Raw genomic sequence first — 14,059 nt, 5'->3', positions numbered from 1 at the left:
CTTCTCCCATACACCAGCTCCTCAGCCATGCATTCATCTGCTCTATCCTCCTATTCCTGCCCTCACTAGCTCGTAGCACTGGGAGTAATCCAGATATTACTACCCTTGAGGACCTCCTTTTTAAATTCCTGCCTAACTCACTGTAATCACCCTTCAGAATCTCAACCTCTTCCCTTCCTATATCTTTGGTTCCAATGTGGATAATGACTCCTTGCTGGCCCCTCTCCCCCTTGAGAACATTCTGCACCGTCTCTGAGACATCCTTGATCCTGGCACCAGGGAAACAACACACCATTCTGCTTTTTCTCTGCTGACCACAGAAACGTCTGTCTGTACCTCTGACTACAGAATCCCCTAACACAATTGATCTCTTGGAAGCCGACGTATCCCTCGTTGCATTAGAGCCAGACTGACAATTTCATTGATATTGTTACTCGGGACTGTTTTAAGGCCAGACAATGCTTTTGTGATCAAAATGTTGCAATGAAGAGAACATAGTTCACCTTTAGTTTTCACATTTTGTAAATAGGAGAGCAGAATTTCCAAGTACGTTCTCTCAATTTTGGGTCAAAAACAGCCTTTTTACAAGCATTGCGATTACATAAGTGGTGTAGCTATCATTGCAACAGAAAACAGCACAAACCTGAAATGAATGACATTGGCAGTAATATAATCAAAAATAGTTCTACTTGCAAATAATCAATTACAAGATTTCCCCGTCAGATACTTAGTTACACGCTCTTGCATAAATATGGCGCTTCCAGATTAGTCACATGTAAAATTACCAATATGTTTAAGGCAAAGACATTATGAAAAGGAAACAATAAACTCAAAAAATACAATACACATAAAGTATACTCATTTAGAATTGAATACAAGAATGTCCTCCAATCATCCTAAAACTGTACAGATCAATAAATTTCACAGCAAAGAATAATAACTTCGTGTTTTCTCCATTAAATGATATCTTATACTGCTTCTTTTCATGTGCAACTTCAAACATTTAGTAGAGTATAAAGTTAAAAGGACATACAATAATTATAAACAAAGGCTTCAAACAGATCAATAAGGTTAAAATGAAAGGATATCATATCCAAAACGAATAGTGTCATTCACTTTTAGAGTTATGTACATCTGGTCAGGAATCCTCACATCATTCACAAATGTCTGTGGAAATAGAATGCAGATACAAATTGTAAGTGTTTAAATTCAAAGGTTTTACATTCAAAAATAAGCCACTTGCAATCTGCTCATTTAAACAAAGAATTATATTAAAAAATTTCCATTTTTAAAATTACTTCTTTTATATATTAATTAGAATCATATTATGGTGGTTTCTGAATTAACAATAGATGGTTTTAGAAGTACATTTTTTTTTAAATTGCCATAGGATGGGGTTGTTGTTACCTAAGCCAGAATTTATTGTCCATCCCAAATGTTCAAGGGCAGTAAAGAGTCAATCACATTGCCATGAATCTGGAGTCATAGGCTGATCAGACCAGATAAGGACTGAACCATGTAGGCTTTCATGACAAACAGTAGTAACAAGTTTGCCATTAGACTAGCTTTTAATTCCAGGTCTTTTTCTTTTAAATTCAAATTTCATCATCTACCATGGTGGGATTCAAACTGCTGTTCCAAGAATATTGGCCTCGGCTTCTGGATTATGAGTCCAGTGACATTACCACTGCACCGACACATACATCTCGCTAAATGAAACATTTTTCGAATCCAGTGAACTGTATTAACAACATCTATGCATATGTAGACAGGGTAAAACAGAAACTTAATTGTTTTGCTACATACCCCATTCAGACTTCCAAGATCCTTTACCCGGTGTTCATCTGTAGCTGTGTCATAGTTGATTACTGCGTGCTGCTTGTCTACACTGCGAGACTAGGAAAACAATATAATGAATTCTAAGATGTTCAGAAGAAGCCTTCAACATTGTGCTAATTGGTTCCAGTCTAACATAGCTACTTCCCTTGGATTAGAAATATTCATGACCAAAAAAAAGTACATGGTGTGTGTAACTCCTATTTGTTGTACAGTTGCTGGTTAACACCACGTACCATTAGTTACCCTAATAACCAATTGCAATACTGAAGTACAACTGGAAAGCCAGATTAACATGTGCTTTGAATCAATTAGAACACAATTGGTAGAGTGTTCTATTTACACATCTGAAGATCAATCTAACCAAAATAAAAAAAATTGGATGAGGCCAATCAGCATCTTAGAGAAAATGATAAACGTTAGCTTTCAAAATCTGTAATATCAATCATTACTTTCCCTTTCAGGTTGAACGGTCGGTTAGCATATTTTAGCTCCAGAAATTCTTTTTATAACTGCAAATCAAATTCAGTCCAAATTTATAATGTTTTAAAGCCAGCCCAAGATGCAATGTTATGTCCAATATGGAAACCAGCTAATAATGAGGAGATTCAACTCAAAATATCAAAGGTCACTGGTTGTGTCAGCAAGTTCTGAAAAACTAAGGTTGCAAAACCTATACTTATCATTTACACTCCAGCACAATACTAAACTCTCAGTTCAAATAACTTTTGTAGAAAAAAAACTTAGCTAACATTTTGGATTCATAGCCTTCTTCAAAACAGTTTTTAGCCACGGCTATTCAAAAATCCTGATCTAGTTTCAAGTTCTAAGGTGTACATTCCTTTACTTTCCTTTTGTATTGGACACTATCCCCTTTTGTGTGGCCCTGTGCGTATTTGTCACACACTTGAAATTGAGCTTTCATTGTTTTTCTCTCCAGCCTGGCAGGTAATAAAACCTGCTCTTTTCCAAGTCAAAAACAAAACTTATAATTAGCTATTTACTGGTACAGTAAAAATCAGTTTAAAACTGGAGAAAGATAATACCATGCACTAAAAATAGTAAATGTTTGTTTTAAGCAATTGAGAAAGGTAAAATGAGGGAAACTGATTCACCCCTTCCCACCTGATCTCATCACAATAATGTATGCAATTACTCATGTACATGGCAAGTGCAATGAGAAATACTCAAAAAATGACCAGCAATTAAAAGGGAGCAAGAGAATGCAACATAAAATTCAACAATGTTTTCTGTAGGCAATTTCAGAATGCAAAAACAAGCGCAAAATTATCCTGAACATTTTCTAGCATAAAGCTTAGTATTCTTAATATATTTGTTCATTCAAAACTAAAATGATTCAGTAAAGTTTTTCTACATTGGATTGGGATAAAACTCAAATTATACCTATTGACAGCTACAATAGGTTGTACCAAACTTATTGATAGCTAAAAATCGCAATTTGCAATAGGAAAAAGTACATTTATCAAGTCTGGCCTCAATTCAGACATTGCAGTTTAAAGAACTCTTGACCCTATAAAGCTTTGCAAACATCCACTAAATGTTAGACATGCTGAGGTAGAAATTCCTGCTTTCTTAGTCTAGATGGGAATTCCTACTTTCAATTAAATGAATTGTGCTAAGTTTATCAAGTAGCTAACCAACACCCGAATATGCTAGAATCATGGTTCAATCACACAAATTATATTACATTAGGTAAAACTCAAGAACTACAAGTTGACTTCCATGGGTCTCCTAATAATTCTGCAGTCAGACTCAAGATTTAGAGTCGGAGGTCTACAACACAGAAAAAGCCCTTTACCACATTGATAAAAACAAACACCTCCTTTTCCAGCACTTGGCCTTATAGCCTTGCATGCTTCTGATTTTCTGAGAATTTCAGATTTCTTGGCTGTGCTAAATGAACTACCACTATACCACTAAGGTATAGACATCTCTTGGTACAATTTTTCACTGTAAAAGAGTTAGCAATTGGAATTGTTCTCAGTGTGATCCCCTCAACAGAACAAGTAACAGAAAAATGACTTAGTCTGCTATGATAGTCGCGCTCAGTGAGCTTGTCACCAGAACTCAAATGACAGGTGGACACAAAAGATGTGTATAAACCAAAATAATTTCTGAACGTTGCAACAAAACATTAAAATGTTTGATAAACTGAACTGAATTTAAATAAAAACCAAAAGAAATGTGGATGCTGGAAATCAGAAATAAAAACAGAACTTGCTGGAAAAGCTCAGCAGGTCTGGCAGCATCTGTGGAGGAAAAGAAAAATCAGTGTTAACGTTTTGGGTCAAGTGACCCTTCCTCAGAACTGGATTTACACTTGGTCCATATGGGGTCCATAGTTTTCTCATTTCCAAAGTCATGTACTTAGAATTCAACTCTACAGAACATTCCCTTACTGATGCCAAGTTTTGCATCACTATCGTATGGTACTTCTGTAATTTTGAGAAATAAATTTGTAAGCATACTAAAATATTTGTAGTCTCAAACTTCTAAGAAATATGGAACAAGCATTCTAGCATGTGCTTGGTACAGGAATAAAACTCTAACAGTTAAAATCTGAGGTAGAGTCTAGAACTTTAATGTCTTTATTCAAGCATATGTTTAAATGATCACTTAGTATTTTGGATGTATTTTAATTAACCATTAACTTATATCAATTAGTGGGCTTAAGAACTCATATGCACATAAAAACGACATTTAGGACTGGGACCACAAATTAAACTCAACCCAAACTAATGGGATTAAAATCTAAAGCCTTCCTTTGATGCCTGAAAAAAAATTGCTACAATTCAAAACTGGGCAATATTAATCCAGTTTCTAAAGGAAACCTCAACTGCAAAAAGGTAGCAACCTCACACAGAGATTACAGAATGGCTGATGTGAGAAATAAAATGGTGATGAAAAAAAATGTTCCTGAGGCTGAATCCATAAGTAGAACAATCTATATTCTTAGCACAGATTCCATCCCAGTACTCACTGAACACTACTAATAAATAATCCTGGAGCAAATTACTGCAGATGCTAGAATCTGTACTATAAACAAATAATGCTGGAAGTCACACTGTGTCAGGTAGCATCCGTTTTCCAATGATACTGCCTGATGTGCTGTGATTTCCAGCATTTTCTGTATTTGGAAATATATAGTCCACAAACTTTTTGCCATTATTTGATAATACACTTTTGACTGTTCTAACTTGTTTGGTTTACAATAAATTACTGCACTTTTGCAACATAAAACCGTAAACATCTTGTTTATGCTGAACTGGAGAGTGTTATTGAATGTGGATTTCAGCATTATATCATGTAACATATAATGCTCTGTTGCACAATTGTGTGGAACTCTTTGTGCCCATCTAAGATCATTATGGGTAGCTTTTGTGCCTTTGAAAAGTTAGCTTCTCATTGATCACTAAGCCCGATCAGTGGGTCAGATTTTATTTAAACATATAAAAGGTAGCTCCTAACGTCAAGTTATTTATGTTTTAGGTCTTCATTGCTAGGAGATTTCTCTGAAACTATGGAAACAATTAGCATATACAGTATGTTCTTTTTCTAAGCTTCTTTGTATAAAAGGTAAGACAACACGTATGCATGTGACACACCCATACTGGACTGGACACAGAATTTTTCAAAGGTCTCAACAGTCCATTGAAATGAAAGCTTTAAAAAAAATCTACAATGTTCAAAAATTACTCATAATTCACAGAGTCTACCTTTTTTGTGCGATGCTCTCTGTTACAGCTAAAACAAAACATTGCTTCAGCTGCCTCTTTCAAAGAGCATACTGATCGCACATTGCTTCCAATGTGTTAAAAGAATTCAGAGCAACTACATCTGCTTAAAGGAACACAAAACTATACTCTACATGGTACACATTCCTTACAAAGTAAAAAGCGATTCTGACTAGATATCAGAACATTCCTGCTTTAAAATAGGTAAATGGATTCTGGCCATGTGATGTACATTATTGGACTATCTTTTTTATCCTCCTCGTATTTTTTTAAAATTCATTCATGGGATGAGAGTGTCACTGGCTCGTCCAGAATTTATTGCCGACCCCTGGTTGCCATTGAGAAGACTGTGGTGAGCTGCTTTCTTGAACCACTGCAGTCCATTTAATGTAGGTATACCCACAATGCTAATCAAAAAGTAGTAAGATTTTGACCCAGTGACACTGAAGGGGAGTGTGGCTTGGAAAGGAACTTGCAGGTGGTAGTATTCCCACATGTGTACTGCCCCTGTCTTTCTTGATGGTAGTCATCACGGGTTTGAAAAGGTGCTATCTAAGGAGCTCGAAGATAGTGGCACTGGCTACTTTGCCTTGGGTGACGTCAGCTTCTTGAGTGTTGTAGCTGCAATCATTGAAGCAAGTGGAATTTTTGGCTCTTGATTTATGCCTTGCAAATGGTGATAGCGGCTTTGTGGAGTTAGGTGGCGCATACTAGCTGCAGATTCTAGCCTCTATCCTGCTCCTGATACCACTGTATGCATTTAGCTAGTCCAGTTCAATTACTGGTCAATGATATCTCCCAGATGTCAACAGTGGGGTATTTAGCAATGGCACTGTCAGCATATGTCAAAGGGTGGTAGTTAAATTCTCTCGAGTCAAAGATGGCCTTGTCTGACTTATACGGCTCAATTATTTTTAATTTATCAGACCAAACCTTTGCATTTTCCAGGTCTTGATACATTTGAATATGGACTGTTTCAGCATCTGAGGAATGATGCTGAACATTGTGCAATTATTGGCGAACATTCCCACTTCTGGCCTTATAACTGAGGGCAGGTCATTGATGAAGCAGCTGAAGGTGACTGGGTCTAGGACACTTCATTGAGGAGCTCCAGCAGAGGTGTCCGAGAGCTGGAATGACTGACCTCCAACAATCACAATCATCTTCCTTTTTGCTCGAAGCAACAAAGATCTCCTCCCGCCCCCCCTACATAATTCCACCATCCAATGTTAAATGCTACTTTGATGTTGGGGCAGTCAGTTTCACATTCTCTCTGGAGTTCAGCTCTTTTGTCCACATTTAAACCAAGGTTATAATGATGTCAGAGCTGTTGAGCCTGGTGGAACCCAAACAGAGCATCAGTGAGCAGGTTATCAAATGCTGCTCGATAGCACTTTTGATGACACCTCCTATTAGTTGCTCGATGATGGATAGCAGACTAATGGCAGTAATCGATTGGGTTGAATTTGACCTGCTTTGTGTGAACAGGACACACCTAGGCAATTTTCCATATTTTTAGGTAGATAATATGTTGTTGCTGCACAGGTACAGCTTGGCTAGGAGCACAGCAATTTCTAGAGCACAAGTTTTCAGTACTACTGCTCAAATACTGTCAGGCCCCAAAACCTTTGCAGTATCTAATGTTTACAGCCATTCACCTGACATGGGCATTTCTTGCTGCCAATAGTTGACACAGAAGTGAACCGAAAGACTCCTCCCATATCTGAAGGGAGGTCAGATAGTCCTGTTACATTAAACCAGTCCAGCAAGTTTAGGCAACAATTTTGCTTTAGGTAAAGCACAGGCCTCACTCTGATGTGCAAAGTTAACCTAGCATTGACCTCTTCTGACTGTTTGAACTTTTCTGTCAATTAAAAACAATTGTAAGAGTTAAAGATATCATATTCTATTCTATTGACTTCAAACCATAGTCACAGGTTCTGCCAAATGTGTGAAAATATTATCCAGCCATCCTATCTCAGCATCCTGATTCTATTGATGGCTACAGTTTGCAATATAAATTTACAGCCCAGGAACAAGGCCCTTCGGCCCTCCAAGCCTGAGCTGATCCAAATCTACTGTCTAAACCTGTCACCCAATTCCAAGCATCTGAATCCCTCTGCTCCCCACCTACTCATGCATCTGTTCAGATGCATCTTAAATTAATCTACCGTGCCTTCCTCTACCACTTCTGCTGGCAACGTGTTCCAGACGCCCACCACGCTCTGTGTAAAGTATTTGCCACATGTATCCCCCTTAAACTTTTCACCTCTCACCTTGAAAGCATGACCTCTCGTTATTGAATCCTTCACCCTGGGAAAAAGCTTACCTTTATCTACCCTGTCTATACCCTTCATGGTTTTGTAAACCTCAATCAGGTCCCCCTCAATCTCCTTTTTTCTAATGAAAATAAACCTAACCTACTCAACTTCTCTTCATAACTAGTACCTTTCATACCAGGCAACATCCTCATAAACCTTCTCTGCACCCTCTCCAAAGCATCCACATCCTTTTGAAAATGTGGCAACCAGAACTGTACACCATATTCTAAATGCAGCCTAACCAATGTCTTGTACAATTTTAATATGACCTGCCAGCTCTTATACTCAATACCCCATCCGATGAAGGCAAGCATACTATATGTCTTCTTGACCACTCTATCCAGCTGTGTAGCAACCTTCAGGGTACAATGGACCTGCACTCCTAGATCTCTCTGCCCATCAACTTTTCCCAAGGCTCTTCCGTTCGTTGTATAACTCGCTCTTTAATTAGACTTGCCTAAATGCATCACCTCGCATTTGTCTGGATTGAACTCCATCTGCCACCTTTCTGCCCAACTCTCCAATCTATCTATATTCTCCTGTATTCATTGACAGTCCCTTATGCTTTCTGCTACTCCTCCAATCTTCGTGGTGATCATACCAACAGCGCCCTCTTCCAGATCATTGATGTATATCACAAACAACAGTGGCCCCTACACTGACCCCTGTGGAACACCACTGGTCACCTTTCTCAATTTCAAGAAACTCCCTTCAATTACTACTGTCTGTCTCCTGTTGCTCAACCAGTTCTTTATCCATCTAGTTAGAACATCATGCACACCATGTGACTTCACTCTCTCTATTAGTTTACCATGGGGAACCTTATCAAATGCCTTACTAAATTCCATGTATATGACATCAACAGTCCTTCCTTCATCTATCAACTTGGTCACTTCCTCAAAGAACTCTATTAAGTTGGCAAGTTATGATCTCCCCCACACAAAACCATGTTGCCTATCACTGATAAGCCCTGTCTTTTCTAAATATAAATAGATCCTATCCCTCAAAGCTACAAAGTTAAAGTTTTGTGTTTTATAAGTAAATCTATAAGCTTCACAAACTATTTTCCAAAACTGATAAAAGAAGTGGGAAAGAAAAGAGTGCTAAGGGAGGATAAACACATGGAGGCACCTCTTTGCAGAATTCATGAAAGCAGGTCTCCATCCAGTCTGTACACTGGTCAGTGAGTAGCACAGTAAAATCCAGAAATTGGTCATTGCAGAAAATTGCCTCTTAAATAATGTTCATTATTTCTAAACAATCATCATATTTTGAGTGACCGTACAACACTCTCTCTGCAGATTATTTGTATTATTTACCTGAAGCATTAATTCACAATCTTCACGTCCAACAAAAATCATCTCTTTCGGGAGTCGGTGGCGAGAGCCACAACTGCTCACCAGAAACCAAGATGTCACGCTCATTCTTAGTGTCTTAGGACTTAATTTCCACAACTTAACATTCTAAACAAAGAGAAAAATACAACAGATCATTCTTAGTAATTTGCTTTCTTTCAGTTATGTTTATAAAATAATTAAGGCGAAAGAAGAAGTTATTGTCCCTTTGAAATACAGAAGTAATAAACATCAGGTATTTATTCTTGTTCAATATTTTCTATTATTTAGACTTGTCAGTGTTAAATGTGCATGTTAAAATCGTAACATTCTATAATTATAAAACACTCTTGAAACTCTAAAAACAAATTTGAAAGAATTGTTTGTTCCTAACATCGTATTTCCAATTGAAACATTTATATAAATGTAACTAGAATTGTATAACATTCGATTTCTTGGAATGATTACACATAGCACAGAGCATTCCCATCAGGCATTAGGGTTTTGAGGCGCACCATTACTGTCTTGAAATCATTCAGATTTTTCTATTGCATGTGTTTTCCATGTGCTTTTCGTGGTCAATTTTTAAATACTTTTTGCCAATAGCTGATGTGGTCAGAGTTTTGGGGCATTTGTGGGCAGCATTTGCAATCACTGTGTTCATGACATGAAAGTAGGTCGATCTCTTCAGTTCCCACCCAGATTTTCTTTCAATTATTTGCCACATGGAACTAAAAGAAAATCAGCCCTATCAGATGGAAAACTGCAGCTGAATTATTAATTTATTCAAAACGCCGATGAAAATGTAATAGGGTATTTGCTTTTTTATATGCACATACTTTGCATGATTTTTAAAAATAGCTTGTTCAGGTTGATTTAGGTGTTTTTTTTATATAAGTGAAATTGAAAAGCAAGCTGCAAACAAGGATTGAGAAATACCTCACTGGATGCATCCTCCATGTATATGGCTTTTTATGTTGAAATCAATATTAAACAGGAGATATCTGCTGGATAAACCTATAAAATGTGTGAAAGATAGCCCAGCAAATATAACTCTCGCGAGATTGCTAGATCAATGTTTCTTTTAATACATTATTGTACATATAAATGTATATGTATATATATATAAATCTAAGATCTGGGCGTTTCAAAAATACAAAAAGAAAAGCCAGATCCTCCTGACAAACTGCAGCATAACCCTGCAATCCTGATTCTCTAGTTGGCCTTCTCTGTCACTGAATATGGAAACAATTCAATGCACGAACAAAACAAGCAATGGCCTTTTACACAATAACAAGGAGTAGCAGCACCGGGACGAGGGACACCGCGTTAGCCAGGCCGAGCCCGGCTCTCCCTCGCAGACAGCCGCGGGGGCGGACAGGTGATGCTGCTGCTGCTGCCGCTGTGGGGACCCAGTCCCAAGGCCGGGAGCCGGCTCCTCCAGCCACCCTCCACAATGAGCAGCTTGACAGGGCCGAGCCCCCGGGAAGGGAACCGACTGCGAGCGGCGCGGCCCGGCCCGGCCGGGGAATAGAGGCCGGGTTTTTCCCCCCTTCTCCCCAGCTCCCACCTTCGCTCGGAGATGAGCCGCTCCCTGCTACCGCCCTGACGGAAGGAGAGACCCGCGGTGCCACATCAGCCACGGCCCGGGAGCTCCCAGTGTAGCAGCCGGCCCCTGCTCGGCAGCACCTGACTCCTGCAGCCGGGGTGTGCAGTCCCTCACAGGCTGGAGGGAGAGAGGGAGGCGGTGCACAGTCAGCCGAGCCCTCCCTCAGCCCCTGATGGTGCCGCAGCCCTCAACCATGGCGATTTACCTGCTGTGCAAGATGCAGGGAGCACCAGGGAAATCTGAGACACCACAACACGTAGACGTACAAAGCATTGCCTCAGTCTGATCTCGTACAGCACGGTGCCGGGTAAGATGCTGTGCTCATTTGTCGTTGGACTTTGCCCTGCAGCCAGTGTGTATACGTGGTTATGCTGATTAACACCGCGGGCAGATACAGTGTGGTGACCGGTCCCGAGAATACTGTCGGCCTGCCCAATGTTTACAGGCAGGCATGAAAGGAGGTCTGTCCCAATGGTACCTGCATTGTTTGCCGGCGGATGGTACCGTGGCGAGACATTCACATCAATCCCCAACTGTTTGTATTCCCACTCCCGCCCTCTCTCTCTCTCTCCCCCCAAGACAGTGAATAATATCAGATATGAAACTCTAACCAAAGTCAACGGTGGAGATCTGCAAATACTAAAACAGGCATCAAACCCAACAGCCTCTGAGAAGGTGAAAGTGTTTTTACAACAAACGGATTAGAGTTGTCTTGTTTGGGAAAGCTGGACAAAGCGAAGACGTTTGTCGGAAATCATGACACGAATATGTTGAACAACTATTATATATTTTCTCTGACCTGGAGAAAGACTGCACTCTTGCTTTGTAACATATATCCTCCCATCCATTGAATGCATTCGGTAAATGAAAACTACCAGTTCGACTTGTTTTTCCGCTTTAGAGCTCCAAGTCTTAGTGTCTTATTACATCGGTGTCTGGCTTATACCCAGTCCACAGCTATCGACCAAACTAAATGGGGATATGGTTCTTCGTTTTTAATAACCAGCCTATCCTTTATTCACGACAGATTGTGTGTGTATATAGGTAAAAAGTTACCAACGGTGACAAAATCCCTGTTAATACTAATTTGCTTCATGTCCGAAGTGAGTCGTTTGATACAATACAGTAAGTCAACATTGTCAAATTCTAATAGCAGAAACAGAATCACTTAACTAGCCTTAATTTAAAAGTATCAGATTACAAGATTGATATAACGATTTTTTTCTCTATTATCCCCCAATATGAAATCCTACTTTAGGCCTGTGTAATAACAATTATAATTCCACAACTTTCTCCAGAGCATAGGGCGCGAGGCGTCTCATACAAAAAAAATTGAACAAACGCGTGTTGTTGGCAGAGCACGCTGGCTGTCTTAAAATAAACCCTAGCCTGAAATCATGTTTCCAAAATGAAAATAATATATATTATTACTCTGAAACCACAACATGAGAATGCCGTGACAAATAAACTTTTGCCATAGTTCTGGGCGTCATGAGTTACTCTGCAATCAGTGGTATGTCTAACGATAGGAAGTGCTGGTTCAGGGACAGATGTCTGTTCTGGAGCAGATTCAAGCAAACCGACGTGACCTTAAAGCGGAAGAAATTCCAACTTATTCACTGAAGTGAGCAGCAGTGTGGCAAATATATTCCGCCACGTAAGTTAGATGTTGCAAACGGATACACTTACCTGTGCCTCAAACCCAATTTTTATTCATTTGTTTTAGAATTGCTCGTCAGAAGTAGCCAAGGAATTATTTATTATGTAACCAGTTTCCATGTGGTGAGGTAATGATGTTCCACCCTGCTGTGCATTAAGAAGGGAGCGGCATTCGTCACTGAGAGACAGGTGCCAATATTCTCATTCAAGACTCGAACAAAAACTCCCCTTGAAGCCTCCCAGTTGGAAGCAGAATTTCGCAATTTTGCACCATATAGGTTTACTTTAAAAATACTTATTCCAGATACTTTGAAACAACATTTTCCCGTAATTCCCCCCTCCACACCTAAGTCAATCGGTAAAGAAATGCGAAAGAGAGGGAGGGAAAGAAAAGGAAATTACAGTTTATCTGTGGGGAAATCATTGGAAGCTATAATTAAGAGCAGAGGACAGGAGTTTCCGTTAGCTTATGCTGAGCTTATTAACACAATAGACTGAACCTGTGCAAACACAAAAGTGCGGAAAACTCTAGCGTAAAGTATTATAAACATAAAGTTGAATTCCTGCCATCTTCACCCTGCTTTAAACGTAATTTCCCCTGAAACTGATCCCACCCACATCAAAATAATAGTTTCTATTCACTACAGCAGTTCGAAGAAAGATTTTTGAGCTGACGCTAAGAGTTTACTTGGCGCACGTTCACCACAGGCACATTTTAAAGGTTTTGTGCTTTAAAATTGTGAACTTATTTCAAGCTAGTTGACCCCAATGAAACTAGTAAATGGTCCAGTATAGCTTTAAATTATGATTGGAGATTAAGCACACTATTGTTTTCAGATAAGTCTGCTTTCAGCGGCATGAAATCGCTTTCGTAACTGCTATCAAAACCAGCAATATTTGTAATGCAAAGAAAAACATACAATTTATGACATTGCAATGAGTGGTTCATGGAAGCGTTTACGTTTGTGTTAATGCACATGCATTTTAACGGAAACTTGAGCTCATAATATCATCAGTTCAATTCCAAGCACAATTTGTGCTCTGTTTATCAACGATGGTAGAAACTGACACCTTACTCTGATTGACTGATTACCGAGAGAGATCTGTTGTGATTGCAGGACCAACTGCCATTCGCAATATGATGATGACCAACAAGCCCAACTGATTTTTTTTGGTAAAAGGAAATAAATAATAGACAGAAGATGACAAACATACTTTCTACGGTCTCCCAGAAGGCATTCAACAAAGTTTCACATTATACCCTAGCCGATTGTAAGTAAATCATTGATCTGGTTCCAAAACAGAAGATAAGGATAACAGACATCTACTCAAAGAAAGTGACTGTGGTGTACTGCAAGGATCTATGCTGGGACTTCCACACTTCACTATATTAATTATGTTGACAGCATAGATGTTTTCTATGCTTCCCATGTTGACACAGTAGTGTAGATATTTCACAAACTATGAAGAGACCGACAGATTAAACAAATGTAGGGTAGGAGCTGTAGTAGTACAGGCACATGTAAAGTCATCTACAGTGGACCA

General features: G+C 39.1%; 1 protein-coding gene across 7 annotated transcripts in view; it reads right to left on the bottom strand.

The window, feature by feature from the left end:
• The window catches only part of LOC122553571 (centrosomal protein of 170 kDa protein B-like), a 97,754-nt gene extending 84,115 nt beyond the window's left edge, over positions 1 to 13,639 (bottom strand). For 5 of the 7 annotated variants that reach the window (XM_043697580.1, XM_043697585.1, XM_043697583.1 and 2 more), the window contains exons 1-4: positions 10,817 to 11,971; positions 9,232 to 9,375; positions 1,807 to 1,896; positions 1,089 to 1,167 (exon numbers count right to left, since the gene is read on the bottom strand). In XM_043697580.1, coding sequence (XP_043553515.1) covers positions 1,089 to 1,167; positions 1,807 to 1,896; positions 9,232 to 9,336 — 274 coding nt within the window. In that variant the 5' untranslated portion in view covers positions 9,337 to 9,375; positions 10,817 to 11,971. Of the gene's footprint in view, positions 1 to 1,088; positions 1,168 to 1,806; positions 1,897 to 9,231; positions 9,376 to 10,816; positions 11,972 to 12,544 lie in introns of those variants that run through there. The other 2 variants (XM_043697582.1, XM_043697581.1) reach the window with 2 other exon arrangements.
• Positions 13,640 to 14,059: the final 420 nt, after the last annotated feature.

This window comes from Chiloscyllium plagiosum, chromosome 10, assembly GCF_004010195.1.
Source record: "Chiloscyllium plagiosum isolate BGI_BamShark_2017 chromosome 10, ASM401019v2, whole genome shotgun sequence".
Lineage (NCBI taxonomy): Eukaryota > Metazoa > Chordata > Chondrichthyes > Orectolobiformes > Hemiscylliidae > Chiloscyllium > Chiloscyllium plagiosum.
Note: the sequence above shows the minus strand (reverse complement) of the source record. Positions and strands in the feature narration are given on the sequence as shown.